The sequence below is a fragment of the Dreissena polymorpha genome, chromosome 3 (genome assembly GCF_020536995.1).
Source record: "Dreissena polymorpha isolate Duluth1 chromosome 3, UMN_Dpol_1.0, whole genome shotgun sequence".
In the NCBI taxonomy this organism is placed as follows: Eukaryota; Metazoa; Mollusca; class Bivalvia; order Myida; family Dreissenidae; genus Dreissena; species Dreissena polymorpha.
In genome coordinates, this window is record NC_068357.1 from 146,637,383 (window position 1) to 146,654,328 (window position 16,946).

The following is a 16,946-nucleotide window of genomic DNA, read 5'->3' on the forward strand; positions in this document are numbered from 1 at the left end:
AGATGTTTTGGTATTAAGTATTTCAACATTTATTCGTGCACATTTTAACCATTGTCACGTTATTCCCGTGTTGTCTTCTTTCAGAGAACGATTTACAATAATGTTTTCTTTAAATTCTTGATAAAAAACCACTATAGTAAAAAGCTGTCTACAGAGACCATTTACCACATAGGTTTCAGCGTTGTGAATTATTATTCGCTAGGTACCAAATAAAATATTCATTAAACATGACACCATGTTTTCCTTAGTAATACACAAAAATAAGGAAAAATTAAGATAGCATACAGAACTGAAAAGGACGAATATATCATTTTTATAAGAATCATAAATTATTGAAACACTTATTAAACATCTAATGAAATAAAACATTCAAATTGCAAAACTGTCCTATGAAAAGGATTATGTGATCTATCAAAACTCTATCTAAAATATTTCACATGTGAGTCCTATCATTAAAAAAAACCACCTCTTAATATCACTCGTGTTTTATTCCGATCCATAAATGCAGCAATACTCTTTTCGATGGAAGAATTAATTTTCTCAAATTAGATTGATTTCCAAAATACGTGTCTAGTTAATTTATCAAAATGTAGAAAGCACGTTGCAACAGATTAACATCTGTTACTTTTGAATAAAAATTAACCTTAAAACAAATACAGTATTTATATAAAATGTATTGTTCTTTTCAACACAAATAGCATCACGGACAAAAGTAATTTTCCAGACACAAGTTTTCGTGCTGCAATTTGTTTTGTATGTTAAACAAAAGTAATTTCTCAGCTGATATGATATATTTCATAGTACAGCAACATTAAGTTTGTAATATTTAAAAAACGTCCTTTAGATTAGCATTACAAATCCGTCACATCACAGCGTTTTAATGCAGATAAAAAAGTATGATCGTAACAGCTTTTGCTTTCAAATAAATCAAACATGTCTTGTTCTGTGACAATTGAGCAAAATGCATGTGCGTAAAGTGTCGTCCCAGATTAGCCTGTGCGGACTGCACAGGCTAATCTGGGACGACACTTTACGCTCATGCATTATGCCCAGTTTTCTCAGAACAAGACACAAATATAAATGTCTTGAAAAACTCTGCTTGCAGGCTATAGATTGGTGTTTGTCGGCCTCATGATGGGCGCTTGCATTCGTGCCCAGGAGTACGGATATCAGAGTCATGATCTTTCCGGTGAGTTTTTTGAGAGTACATTAAGTTTATTATCAACAAATAAAAATAAATTCGTAGTCTTTAAAAAGGGGTAAATTGTAGAAAAAACTTAACTATTTATGGTATTGTGTAGTCCAGACCCCCATTATTTATCGGTTGTAATCGAGGTCAAATATCGTACAAAGCATGTCATGTAATTCATCAGCCAAAAAACTTTGATTCCTTCAAGCAAAAATCTTTGAATAAATAAACATGTTCGTTAAAACATCATTGAGGACTGTCGGTCATCATATACATTTATGTACATGTATTTTAAGTGAAACATAACAAAACCATATTGGCTTATACTATATATAGTGACCCAAATCTAGTGTGAAAGGGGCTTTTTGTGAACTTCATTGTGGTACAACGGTTAGTTAGCCAGCTTCTCGGCTCTATAAGCCACTGTAGACTGTGACTTCATTGTGGCACAAAGGTTAGTTAGCCAGCTTCTCGGCTCTATAAGCCACTGTTGACTGTAGTACATGGTTAGTTAGCCAGCTTCTCGGCTCTATAAGCCACTGTAGACTGTAACTTCATTGTGGCACAAAGGTTAGTTAGCCAGCTTCTCGGCTCTATAAGCCACTGTAGACTGTAGTACATGGTATATTCTTGTTGTTCTACGTATGAAAATAACATGTAAACTGCTTAAACTTTTTGTTTACAAAAACCAATATCGAACACAAACTCCATTTGTATTTATTTGTGTGAGTACTTATGCAAATAAGTTTTTTTTCTCCTTTATTGGTACTCAAGTCCATAAACTGTGTAAATTCTATTTACGTCGATCGATTGATTTATCTTTTCCAATTAATTGTATATGATTTCTATATAAAATACCTTAAAATTCATACGCTGAATAAGCATAGGCCTTTTATGTGGACTCGCAAATGCCTATGTCACTCTTTATAACATTAAAAGTTATAAAACGTATTCAGCCCTTGCAGTTATTTATACTTTCACCGTATGGGCATTTTGTACAACACCGGTCCAGTTTTAAGTTAAAAATGTCAATTACATTGCTGAATACGTGTCAGTTATGGCAAGATATGAGGCGTAGCTGTCAAAAATTTCATTAAAAAAGTTTGTTTGAGATATTATTGCTTTTTAATGATCTTAGTGTTGTTTATGTGTGTCTTAAGTAATCTAAACTTTACCTAGAGTCATATGGAATAAACAATCAATTGCTTTTAATTACTATGTAAGTTAATTGATGCTTTAATACGAACTTTCAGCAATCACCCTTTCATTAAATTAAGGTGAGCGATTTGATGACATGTTAAGATAACGATAATAATTTGGAGTTATTCGAGTTCTTCAGGAGTTTATATGCACATGTTTTCGCGAATATAAAAAAAATGATTCATTAATCTTGACCTGTGCCCCTATAACTGCATTACTTTTAAAACATTAATTTAGACAAGATCGGTTGATTTAATTCTAAAATCTTTTACTATTTCCACCAGTAGGGTATTCATCGTTAAAATCAGATGTTTAATATGACTACACGTGAAATAAAATATCGTCTTCGATTGTAATTAGCACATGTCATATTTCCTGTAGTCCATTAATATTTACTTAACAATTGATCGACAATTCACTTTCTGGAGACTGTATCATGAGGAATCAGGGAGTTGTAATTTATACTGGTAACCTACGCAGGTCGAAAAACAGCAAACCACATGAACTTTTCCACACCAAAATCTCAGTATTGCATAAAAACTATTTTTAGTAGCGTGTGACAAGGAAGCTGTGGCTACGGAGCGCGGGAAGTTCCGCCAGCGTGTTCCCGGCCGCGGATGGGTGGAGTTGAGTTGCGCAGAGGGAACCGTCTTTAGGCAGGACACGTGCGGCTGCGAGTATGGTGAGCCCGACATAAAAGGTAAGTACATATTGACAAATACAAATATGCTTTGTAAATAAATCACTCGGGTTTTTGTCATAGGTTTCTATAACAATTCACCATACAGTTGTGTTCGTTTTTTGTTTGGTATATGGTGACGGACCTATGCCGAAACGCTATGGTACGGTGTAGTCAGTGCAATTATATTATTTTGGGGGAAAAAGAAATTGGCCTACACCTCAATGTTTTCAAAACAAGTAGACCCTCGTAATCCTTGAAAAATAAGTATATTATAGAAATGGTAGAATACCATTTTCTCTATATGGAATTGTATAGTCAAGTACAATATTATTTCGTGTTATATTTAACCCTTTTTTAACATTTATGTGCATGTATTTTGCGTGGCAAAAAAAACCCATAAATGCCTATACTGTATACAATGATCCAAACCTCTTGTAATAGGAACTTCATGTGAATTCGAGGTGGAGCCTGGGTACCCGGATGTTTACGTATATTTTGTATTGAGAACGAAATACCAGTGTCAAAGTGGTTGCATCTTCTCGAATGTGACATGCGGCTGTGAAACGGTGTCGCCTGGTAAGAATAATGCACCGCACATCTTCTGTCGCAGCCAATAAATATTTTTAATATGTTGGCATCTTTTCTTTAAATTATCATAAAATTTATCTTTATTTATTCACATATGATTTAACTTTTATTATGATGTATATCTTTTAAGAGAATGTTATGAATTTCTTTGCACCTGTTCGTCCGTCAGTCGAACTGTCCGTAAACTACATGTATATATACTACTTTCCTGTGTTAAAGTTATATCGCAATTTCTTCTATAAAGTTTTATACAGCAAGTAAGAGTTGAAGCTTCTTAAAATGAATACATTTATTTGAAATTGTGTCTTGTTTTTTCGTATAACAATCATGAACAATATCCAAAAGTTGAGTAAAAATTGGTAATACATGTATTAAATAACACGTCGAAACAAATTTCGACAATTAGTAATAAAACATAAGCAAATATAATTAGTATTAATATACTTAATGAATATTCAATAACTTGTATTATTTGTTTGTTTTCATCTAATCGACACAATTTATTTTTTTTGCCGACAGTGAATGTATTGCGTTGCAGGCTGGGCAATATTTGCCAAATTAACGTTTACTTGTAAAAAAATAAATGCTGCACATATATTTGGAAGAATTCTGTCTTTAGTAAAGTGTTAATGTTGCTAAAAAAATTCTAAACTGTTTTTCAATTACTTCGTTATACGATGTTTTCCTTTGCATATACTGTTTTTCACTCCAGCACCAAAACATACGACACCAACGCCAAAGCCGACAACGCCGAAACCTACCACGACCACAAAAGCAGTAGAACCAGCGCCGAAAGGTATTCCCAGAGGGAACCATTTTGCAATTGAATAATTTATCTGCTTTCAAATTCATTCATTTATCTAAACCCTTCTGAATGATGGTATTAAATCTTGCACTGCTTCAGTCAGTAAGTTCAAATTTAAATACGCAGCAAAGACATATTTGACTAGAACGTGTTCATAACCAGGTTTTCAACAAAGTTGAAAATCCGTGTAATTAGAATAAGTTATTGCGGGTGGCGGCCGTGATGGTGGCGTCAAACTAGTGTCTTACGATTTTGAACGTCTCGTGGCATAAATAATTCTTTTACTGTATGATGAATTTGTGGAATACAGCGCTGATTGCATTTACACTAATTTGGATATATTGTTTTTATAATAAGTGGATTTGTTATGGTTGATTTAGGTGATTCTTACCCTTTTTCACTCACTTGGGACAAAACGCAATTTTTTGTGTTTGCGTGAACAAATTGCATGAACAATAAGTAAATTGTAGAACTAGTAGAAAATCATTTAATATTATTTGAATTTTATTGTCAAGTACACCATTATTTCGTGTTATATTTGACCTTTTAATAAAGTCATTTCGCCTGTTATTGAGAAAGTCAAATACCGGAGAAAGCATGTCCTTCAATTCATCAGTCAAAACGTTCATTCATTAAAGAAAAAATCTATGAATAAATATACATGTTCGTTAATACATCATTGAAGACTGTCGGACATCATAGACATTTATGTACATGTATTTTGCGTGGCAAAAAACTAAACCATAAAAGTCTTTACTGTATTTAATGATCCAAACCTCTTGTAATAGGGACTTCATGTGAATTCGTTGTGGTGCCTGGGTACCCGGATGTTTACGTACATATCGTATTGAGAATCAAGTACCGGTGTCAAAGTGGTTGCATCTTCTCGAATGTGACATGCGGCTGTGAAACGGTGACGCCTGAAAAGAATAATGCACTGCACATCTTCTGTCGCAGCCAATAAATATTTTTTAAAATGTTGGCATCTTTTCTTTACATTATCATAAAATTTATCTTTATTTATTCACATATGATTTAACTTTTATTATGATGTATATATTTTAAGAGAATGCTGTGAATTTCTTTGCACCTGTTCGTCCGTCAGTCGAATTGTCCGTAAACTACATGTATATATACTACTCTCCTGTGTTAAAGTAATATCGCAATTTCTTCTATAAAGTTTTATACAGCAAGTAAGCGTTGAAGCTTCTTAAAATGAATACATTTATTTTAAATTGTGTCTTGTTTTTTGTATAACAATCATGAACAAAATCCAAAAGTTGAGTAAAAATTGGTAATACATGTATTAAATAACATGTCGAAACAAATTTCGACAATTATTAATAAAACATAAGCAAATATAATTAGTATTAATATACATAATGAATATTCAATAAATTGTATTATTTGTTTGTTTTCCTCTAATCGACACAATCTATTTTTTTGCCGACAGTGAATGTATTGCGTTGCAGGCTGGGCAATATTTACCAAATTAACGTTTACTTGTAAAGAAATAAATGCTGCACATATATTTTGAAGAATTCTGTCTTTAGTAAAGTGTTAATCTTGCTAAAAAAAATCCTAAACTGTTTTTCAATTACTTCGTTATACGATGTTTTCCTTTGCATATACTGTTTTTCACTCCAGCACCAATACATACGACACCAACGCCAAAGCCGACAACGCCGAAACCTACCACGACCACAAAAGCAGTAGAACCAGCGCCGAAAGGTATTCCCAGAGGGAACCATTTTGCAATTGAATAATTTATCTCCTTTCAAATTCATTCATTTATCTAAACCCTTCTGAATGATGGTATTAAATCTTGCACTGCTTCAGTCAGTAAGTTCAAATTTAAATACGCAGCAAAGACATATTTGACTAGAACGTGTTCATAACCAGGTTTTCAACAAAGTTGAAAATCCGTGTAATTAGAATAAGTTATTGCGGGTGGCGGCCGTGATGGTGGCGTCAAACTAGTGTCTTACGATTTTGAACGTCTCGTGGCATAAATAATTCTTTTACTGTATGATGAATTTGTGGAATACAGCGCTGATTGCATTTACACTAATTTGGATATATTGTTTTTATAATGAGTGGATTTGTTATGGTTGATTTAGGTGATTCTTACCCCTTTTTTACTCACTTGGGATAAAACGCAATTTTTTGTGTTTGCGTGAACAAATTGCATGAAAAATAAGTAAATTGTAGAACTAATAGAAAACCATTTAATATAATTTGAATTTCATTGTCAAGTACACAATTATTTCGTGTTATATTTGACCTTTTAAGAAAGTCATTTCGCCTGTTATTGAGAAGGTCAAATACCGGAGAAAGCATGTCCTTCAATTCATCAGTCAAAAAGTTCATTCATTAAAGCAAAAATCTATGAATAAATAAACATGTTCGTTAATACAACATTGAAGACTTTCGGACATCATAGACATTTATGTACATGTATTTTGCGTGGCAAAAAACTAAACCATAAAGGCCTATACTGTATTTAATGATCCAAACCTCTTGTAATAGGGCCTTCATGTAAATTCGAGGTGTTGCCTGGGAACCCGGATGTTTACGTATATATCGTATTGACAATCAAGTACCGGTGTCAAAGTGGTTGCATCTTCTCGAATGTGACATGCGGCTGTGAAACGGTGACGCCTGGTAAGAATAATGCACTGCACATCTTCTGTCGCAGCCAATAAATATTTTCAATATGTTGGCATCTTTTCTTTACATTATCATAAAATTTATCTTTATTTATTCACATATGATTTAACTTTTATTATGATGTATATCTTTTAAGAGGATGTTGTGAATTTCTTTGCACCTGTTCGTCCGTCAGTCGAACTGTCCGTAAACTACATGTATAGATATACTACTTTCCTGTGTTAAAGTAATATCGCAATTTCTTCTATCAAGTTTTATACAGCAAGTAAGCGTTGAAGCTTCTTAAAATGAATACATTTATATGAATTATGTCTAGTATTTTCGTATAACAATCATGAACAATATCCAAAAGTTGAGTAAAAATTGGTAATACATGTATTAAATAATATGTCGAAACAAATTTCGACAATTATTAATAAAACATAAGCAAATATAATTAGTATTAATATACATAATGAATATTCAATAAATTGTGTTATTTGTTTGTTTTCCTCTAATCGACACAATCTATTTTTTTGCCGACAGTGAATGTATTGCGTTGCAGGCTGGGCAATATTTACCAAATTAACGTTTACTTGTGAAGAAATAAATGCTGCACATATATTTGGAAGAATTCTGTCTTTAGTAAAGTGTTAATGTTGCTAAAAAAATCCTAAACTGTTTGTCAATTACTTCATTATACGATGTTTTCCTTTGCATATACTGTTTTTCACTCCAGCACCAATACATACGACACCAACGCCAAAGCCGACAACGCCGAAACCTACCACGACCACAAAAGCAGTAGAACCAGCGCCGAAAGGTATTCCCAGAGGGAACCATTTTGCAATTGAATAATTTATCTTCTTCCAAATTAATTCATTTATCTAAACCCTTCTGAATGATGGTTTAAATCTTGCAATGCTTCAGTCAATAAGTTCAAATTTAAATACGCAGCTAAGACATATTTGACTAGAACGTGTTCATAACCAGGTTTTCAACAAAGTTGAAAATCTGTGTAATTAGAATAAGTTATTGCGGGTGGCGGCCGTGATGGTGGCGTCAAACTAGTGTCTTACGATTTTGAACGTCTCGTGGCATAAATAATTCTTTTACTGTATGATGAATTTGTGGAATACAGCGCTGATTGCATTTACACTACTTTGGATATATTGTTTTTATAAAGAGTGGATTTGTTATGGTTGATTTAGGTGATTCTTACCCTTTTTTTACTCACTTGGGACAAAACGCAATTTTTTGTGTTTGCGTGAACAAATTGCATGAAAAATAAGTAAATTGTAGAACTAGTAGAACACCATTTAATATAATTTGAATTTTATTGTCAAGTACACAATTATTTCGTGTTATATTTGACCTTTTAAGAAAGTCATTTCGCCTGTTATTGAGAAGGTCAAATATCGGAGAAAGCATGTCCTTCAATTCATCAGTCAAAACGTTCATTAATTAAAGAAAAAATCTATGAATAAATATACATGTTCGTTAATACATCATTGAAGACTGTCGGACATCATAGACATTTATGTACATGTATTTTGCGTGGCAAAAAACTAAACCATAAAGGCCTATACTGTATTTAATGATCCAAACCTCTTGTAATAGGGACTTCATGTGAATTCGTTGTGGTGCCTGGGTATCCGGATGTTTACGTACATATCGTATTGAGAATCAAGTACCGGTGTCAAAGTGTTTGCATCTTCTCGAATGTGACATGCAGCTGTGAAACGGTGACGCCTGGTAAGAATAATGCACTGCACATCTTCTGTCGCAGCCAATAAATATTTGTAAAATGTTGGCATCTTTTCTTTACATTATCATAAAATTTATCTTTATTTATTCACATATGATTTAACTTTTATTATGATGTATATCTTTTAAGAGAATGCTGTGAATTTCTTTGCACCTGTTCGTCCGTCAGTCGAACTGTCCGTAAACTACATGTATATCTACTACTTTCCTGTGTTAAAGTAATATCGCAATTTCTTCTATAAAGTTTTATACAGCAAGTAAGCGTTGAAGCTTCTTAAAATGAATACATTTATTTGAAATTGTGTCTTGTTTTTTCGTATAACAATCATGAACAATATCCAAAAGTTGAGTAAAAATTGGTAATACATGTATTAACTAACATGTCGAAACAAATTTCGACAATTATTAATAAAACATAAGCAAATATAATTAGTATTAATATACATAATGAATATTCAATAACTTGTATTATTTGTTTGTTTTCCTCTAATCGACACAATCTATTTTTTTTGCCGACAGTGAATGTATTGCGTTGCAGGCTGGGCAATATTTGCCAAATTAACGTTTACTTGTAGAGAAATAAATGCTGCAAATATATTTGGAAGAATTCTGTCTTTAGTAAAGTGTTAATGTTGCTAAAAAAATCCTAAGCTGTTTTTCAATTACTTAGTTATACGATGTTTTCCTTTGCATATACTGTTTTTCACTCCAGCACCAATAAATACGACACCAACGCCAAAGCCGACAACGCCGAAACCTACCACGACCACAAAAGCAGTAGAACCAGCGCCGAAAGGTATTCCCAGAGGGAACCATTTTGCAATTGAATAATTTATCTCCTTTCAAATTCATTCATTTATCTAAACCCTTCTGAATGATGGTATTAAATCTTGCACTGCTTCAGTCAGTAAGTTCAAATTTAAATACGCAGCTTAGACATATTTGACTAGAACGTGTTCATAACCAGGTTTTCAACAAAGTTGAAAATCTGTGTAATTAGAATAAGTTATTGCGAGTGGCGGCCGTGATGGTGGCGTCAAAATAGTGTCTTACGATTTTGAACGTCTCGTGGCATAAATAATTCTTTTACTGTATGATGAATTTGTGGAATACAGCGCTGATTGCATTTACACAACTTTGGATATATTGTTTTTATAATGAGTGGATTTATTATGGTTGATTCAGGTGATTCTTACCCTTTTTTTACTCATTTGGGACAAAACGCAATTTTTTGGTGTTTGCGTGAACAAATTGCATGAAAAAAAAGTAAATTGTAGAACTAGTAGAAAACCTTTTAATATAATTTGAATTTTATTGTCAAGTACACAATTATTTCGTGTTATATTTGACCTTTTAAGAAAGTCATTTCGCCTGTTATTGAGAAGGTCAAATATCGGAGAAAGCATGTCCTTCAATTCATCAGTCAAAAAATTCATTCATTAAAGCAAAAATCTATGAATAAATAAACATGTTCGTTAATACATCATTGAAGACTATCGAACATCATAGACATTTATGTACATGTATTTTGCGTGGCAAAAAACTAAACCATAAAGGCCTATACTGTATTTAATGATCCAAACCTCTTGTAATAGGGCCTTCATGTAAATTCGAGGTGTTGCCTGGGAACCCGGATGTTTACGTACATATCGTATTGAGAATCAAGTACCGATGTCAAAGTGGTTGCATCTTCTCGAAAGTGACATGCGGCTGTGAAACGGTGACGCCTGGTAAGAATAATGCACTGCACATCTTCTGTCGCAGCCAATAAATATTTTTAATATGTTGGCATCTTTTCTTTACATTATCATAAAATTTATCTTTATTTATTCACATATGATTTAACTTTTATTATGATGTATATCTTTTAAGAGGATGTTGTGAATTTCTTTGCACCTGTTCGTCCGTCAGTCGAACTGTCCGTAAACTACATGTATAGATATACTACTTTCCTGTGTTAAAGTAATATCACAATTTGTTCTTTAAAGTTTTATACAGCAAGTCAGCGTTGAAGCTTCTTAAAATGAATACCTTTATATGAAATTGTGTCTAGTTTTTTCGTATAACAATCATGAACAATATCCAAAAGTTGAGTAAAAATTGGTAATACATGTATTAAATAACATGTCGAAACAAACTTCGACAATTATTAATAAAACATAAGCAAATATAATTGGTATAAATATACTTAATGAATATTCAATAAATTGTATTATTTGTTTGTTTTCCTCTAATCGACACAATCTACTTTTTGCCGACAGTGAATGTATTGCGTTGCAGGCTGGGCAATATTTGCCAAATTAACGTTTACTTGTAAAGAAATAAATGCTGCACATATATTTGGAAGAATTCTGTCTTTAGTAAAGTGTTGATTTTGCTAGAAAAAATTTAAACTGGTTTTCAATTACTTCGTTATACGATGTTTTCCTTTGCATATACTGTTTTTCACTTCCAGCACCAAAACATACGACACCAACGCCAAAGCCGACAACGCCGAAACCTACCATCACCACAAAAGCAGTAGAACCAGCGCCGAAAGGTATTCCCAGAGGGAACCATTTTGCAATTGAATAATTAATCTCCTTTCAAATTGATTCATTTATCTAAACCCTTCTGAATGATGGTATTAAATCTTGCACTGCTTCAGTCAGTAAGTTCAAATATAAATACGCAGCTAAGACATATTTGACTAGAACGTGTTCATAACCAGGTTTTCAACAAAGTTGAAAATCCGTGTAATTAGAATAAGTTATTGCGGGTGGCGGCCGTGATGGTGGCGTCAAACTAGTGTTTTACGATTTTGAACGTCTCGTGGCATAAATAATTCTTTTACTGTATGATGACTTTGTGGAATACAGCGCTGATTGCATTTACACTAATTTGGATATATTGTTTTTATAATGAGTGGATTTGTTATGGTTGATTTAGGTGATTCTTACCCTTTTTTTACTCACTTGGGACAAAACGCATTTTTTTGTGTTTGCATGAACAAATTGCATGAAAAATAAGTTAATTGTAGAACTAGTAGAAGACCATTTAATATAATTTTAATTTTATTGTCAAGTACACCATTATTTCGTGTTATATTTGACCTTTTAAGAAAGTCATTTCGCCTGTTATTGAGAAGGTCAAATATCGGAGAAAGCATGTCCTTCAATTCATCAGTCAAAACGTTCATTCATTAAAGCAAAAATCTATGAATAAATAAACATGTTCGTTAATACATCATTCACGACTGTCGGACATCATAGACATTTATGTACATGTATTTTGCGTGGCAAAAAACTAAACCATAAAGGCCTATACTGTATATAATGATCCAAACCTCTTTTAATAGGGCCTTCATGTAAAGTCGAGGTGGTGCCTGGGTACCCGGATGTTTACGTACATATCGTATTGAGAATCAAGTACCGGTGTCAAAGTGGTTGCATCTTCTCGAATGTGACATGCGGCTGCGAAACGGTGACGCCTGGTAAGAATAATGCACTGCACATCTTCTGTCGCAGCCAATATTTTTTTTTAATATGTTGGCATCTTTTCTTTACATTATCATAACTTTTATCTTTATTTATTCACATATGATTTAACTTTTATTATGATGTATATCTTTTAAGAGAATGTTGTGAATTTCTTTGCACCCGTTCGTCCGTCAGTCGAACTGTCCGTAAACTACATGTATATATATATACTTTCCTGTGTTAAAGTAATATCGCAATTTCTTCTATAAAGTTTTATACAGCAAGTAATCGTTGAAACTTCTTACAATGAATACATTTATATGAAATTGTGTCTAGTTTTTTCGTATAACAATCATGAACAATATCCAAAAGTTGAGTAAAAATTGGTAATACATGTATTAAATAACATGTCGAAACAAATTTCGACAATTATTAATAAAACATAAGCAAATATAATTATTATTTATATGTTTAATGAATATTCAATAAAGTGAATTATTTGTTTGTTTTCCTCTAATCGACACAGTACATGTAAAGAAATAAATGCTGCACTGATATTTGAAATATTTCTGTCTGAAGTTAAATGTTACTTTTGCGACAAAAGTTCGTTAACTAAACAGTTTTTCAATTACTTCGTTTTGCGATGTTTTCCTTTGCATATAGTTTTTCCATTTCCAGCACCAAAACCTTCGACAACAACGCCAAAGCCGACGACGCCGCAACCTAGCACCACCATAAAAGCAGTATTTTTGGATATTGGATATTGGAATCCAGTGTGGAATTCTGGTAAGTGTTGTTTTGTCAAAGTAATAATAAAATGTGATCATAAAAATTAACAAATGATCTCACACTGACATGAACAAATATCCTCTATTTATTAAACATGAAATTTAAACTTATTGCATTTGTTTCCCCTGTATATAAGAAAGATATAATAGTGTATTACCTCCCATGTCCTGCTTATATTTATATTAATCAACAAAATTAAACATTAACACAATATTTAATATACAAAATAGCATTCGCTGAATACACACCTGCCGAGTCAGAGTCTGCAGAGGATGATGATGGCAACCAAGAGCCCCAGGAGGAGGAGGAGTAGACTTTGTGACTATCACTCATCTCTGAATAAATGTATTTCAAAGCTGAAAAAAGTTATTTATGCAAAACAGATGTTCTCACACAAAATTATTATTTTCACTTTATAATGTACTCTTTTGAGTTTTGGAAGTATATTGTTTTGATTATTATTGCATAGTTTCATGTATGCATTAACTGACTATTAAATGAATAGTTGAACTGATGATGGTGTTCTTAATACATTAATCTATGGAAATATAATATATCTGTTAACGTAGATACAAAGTCAAATTTAGGATCATCTGAACAATATGAACATTTGCTATTTTATTTATATATCACATACTGCATTCCTACTAAGGAAAAGGGCAATAATTAAGAGTATCTACAGACAATATTTAATATAGGAGTGCAAAGATCTATTAATTCACTGTTTATTAATAGAAGTTTGATTAGTTGAATATTTGTCAGTTTTTGCAAATATCTATCAATAAACATGTTTATTTATAGTTCTTTGGTACTATGCATAATCAAATAAACTCCTTTTTGTTACACAAACTTTCTTTATGTCGATCCTGCTTCATTAAGTTCTAAATAAATACAAATAAAGAGATTTAATAATGAAAAAAATGCGGACAATCTGATAAATGTCCGCTTTGATGTTTAATCATTGGCTTGAATTTAATGTTCGCATAACTCATGGCAACATACAAACACTGATACTAATGATGTGCCAGGCCTGCAAGTCTAGCTGGTAAAGAGTAAACCGTTCCCAGCCACATTACTTGTACGGCGATTGGTCATGATATCCTTTCTGCTGTCCATTTTCGCCATCTTCTGACTCGAGTAGTGTCGTTGGCAGCTACTGACATAAGTATGTGCTCTTATAACAGTTTACTGGTCAACCTGCTTACCCAGGAAAAGTGTCTGCGATGATATGAATGAAATACTGTTGGAAACGGTGAAAACCTCAACTTTATTAGCAAAACTTACAAATGTTTTAAACTAAATTCTGCATTTTTTGCACGTGAATATGATAACTTGACCATATCTAACGGACATCTTGAATATTCATAATTTTGAGAATACAATAAGCAAAATCTATTGCCGGTACATGTATCTGCAACATTTATGATCACATAACACATAAGTTTATCAAAGAAAGTATACGAAAAAGTGTTCGCCTCCTTACGGAGTTTTGTAGTGTCCATAATGGGGTAAAGTGGTAAAAAGACAGGTATCACAGCACACTTAGATTCACACATGTGAACTTGCCTCAGGGTTATAAAAGGCAATTGTGTGCAAAGATTACACGAAGCCCGAGTTCATCACAGCTGGGCTTTGCACTGTAGGTCAGTGATGTACATTTCAATTCGGATCTGATGGGTTGACCTGGCATTCTAAAATTAGAAAACATCGCAATTAAAAAGTAATTACCTTTTTGTGTCGCCTAACTATGGTAAGGGGGCATATAGGTATTACTTGCTCAGCGGCGGCGTCTGCGGTGTCACACTTTTCGAAAAAAGGCTCATAACTTCTGTCTCGCTTCAGATATTGCTTTCATATTTGGTATGCATGTGTATCTGGACAACACCTTTCCATGCGCATTAAATTTTTGACCCCTGTGACCTTGACCTTGAACTTGAGGTCAGCGTTCAGGTTTCAAAATCTGCGACCGCGATTCGAAAAGGGCTCATTATTTCTGTGTCCCTTTAGATATTGCTTTCATATTTGGTATGAATGTGTTCTGGACAACACCTTTCCATGCGCTTACAATTTTTACCCATGTGACATTGAACTTGAGGTCAGCGTTCAGGTTTCGAAATCTGCGACCGCGAATCGCAAAAGGCTCATAAGTACTGTGTCCCTTCAGATATTGATTTTATATTATTGTATGCATGTGTATCTGGACAACACCTTTCCATGCGCATAAAATTGTTGACCCGTGTGACATTGACTTTGAACTTGAGGTCAGCGTTCAGTTTTCAAAAGCTGCGACCGCGATTCAAAAAAGGCTCATAACTACTGTGTCCCTTCAAATATTGCTTTCATATTTGGTATCTGGACAACACCCATCCATGCGCATAAATTGTTGACCCCTGTGACATTGACTTTGAACTTGAGGTAAGCGTTCAGGTTTCAAAATCTGCGACTGCAATTCGAAAAAGGCTCATACCTACTGTTTCCCTTAAGATATTGCTTTCATATTTGGTATGCATGTGTATCTGGACAACACCTTTCCATGAGCATCAAATTAAAAATTTTGAACTTGGGGTCGGCGTTCAGGTTTCGAAATCTGCGCGTGCGATTTAAAAAAAAGCTCATAATGTCCGAGTCCCTTCAGATATTACTTTCATATTTGGCACGCATCTGTATCTGGACAAGAACTTTCCATGTGCATAAAAGTTTTTCCCTTTGACCTTGACCTTGAACATAGGGTCCGCGTTAAGATTTCGAAAATCTGCGACCGCGACCCAAAAAAGGTTCATAACTACTATGTCTTCAGCTTAACTTTAAGCATTTTTAAGTTTATTAATAAACGATTTTATATTTGTGAACTTTGACAGTTATAAAGATGTTGGTGGACGAGAAACTTACTACAGCCACCACAAACCTGTGTGGATAAAGTTTTAGAATTGAAGAGAATTCACAAACTAGAGCACAAAGGAGGGCATATTGTGTTTGGTCTGCCTGTGTGTTTGTGTTTGTTTGCTATAAGATTTACAATATTCATACACCATTATTTTGGTCATTAATTTAAAAGTTTTGCTTATTCAATAAGTTACGAAATACATGCAGAACAAAAAGGGGTACAATTTTGATTGTAACAACATTAAGAATTAATGTCACATCCCCGATATAATAGTATACAAGTAACACCGGTCCATACAATCTCCGAAAAGCACCGAATAGCACCGAAAAGCACTCAATTTCTCTATATATACATGAAAGTAAGCTATAACGGCCGTTTTTGATGGATTGAAAAGATGTATATATTCATTAAGTCAAAAATGACTTCGTTAAATATTGGTTTAAGTTTAAATATAAAGTACAAAATTATTTTTACGCCACCGAAAAGCATTCCCGCGTCAGTACAGAATCACCGAAAAGCACTCAATTTCTCTCTCTATATATATAAAGGTAAGCTATAAAGGCCGATTTTAATGGATTTAAAATATTTATATATGTATTTAGTCAATAATGACTGCGTTAAATCGATTTAACTTTAAATTCAAAGCGCAATAGTATTTTCACGCCACCGAAAAGCACACCCGCGTCAGCACAGAATCACCGAAAAGCACTCAATTTATTTCTATATATACATGAAAGTAAGCTACAAGGTCCGTTTTTGATGGATTAAAAAGATTTATATATGTATTAAGTCAATAATGACTTCGTTAAATATAGATTTAAGCAAAAATATTAAGCACAATAGTATTTTTTGGCCACCGAAAAGCACTCCCGCGTCAGCACTCAAAAGCACTCAATTTTTCTCTATATATACATGCAAGTAAGTTATAAGGGCCA

At 33.3% G+C, this 16,946-nt stretch overlaps 1 protein-coding gene across 1 annotated transcript; it reads left to right on the forward strand.

The window, feature by feature from the left end:
• The first annotated feature begins 1,134 nt into the window (after positions 1 to 1,134).
• On the forward strand, positions 1,135 to 11,454 carry LOC127872674 (uncharacterized). The gene is made up of 7 exons (XM_052416003.1): positions 1,135 to 1,189; positions 2,940 to 3,089; positions 4,372 to 4,455; positions 6,112 to 6,195; positions 7,853 to 7,936; positions 9,593 to 9,676; positions 11,336 to 11,454. The coding sequence occupies exons 1-7, from the start codon at positions 1,135 to 1,137 to the stop codon at positions 11,452 to 11,454; spliced, it is 660 nt and encodes a 219-aa protein (XP_052271963.1).
• The last annotated feature ends 5,492 nt before the right edge of the window (positions 11,455 to 16,946 follow it).

What these genes read in the sequence shown, in the direction of transcription:
- LOC127872674 (XM_052416003.1), top strand. Translation starts at nt 1,135, where the DNA reads ATGGGCGCTTGCATTCGTGCCCAGGAGTACGGATATCAGAGTCATGAT. An exon ending in AGTAGAACCAGCGCCGAAAG is followed by an intron (nt 6,196 to 7,852) that starts GTATTCCCAGAG and finishes TTTTCACTCCAG; the next exon opens with CACCAATACATACGACACCA. An exon ending in AGTAGAACCAGCGCCGAAAG is followed by an intron (nt 9,677 to 11,335) that starts GTATTCCCAGAG and finishes TTTCACTTCCAG; the next exon opens with CACCAAAACATACGACACCA.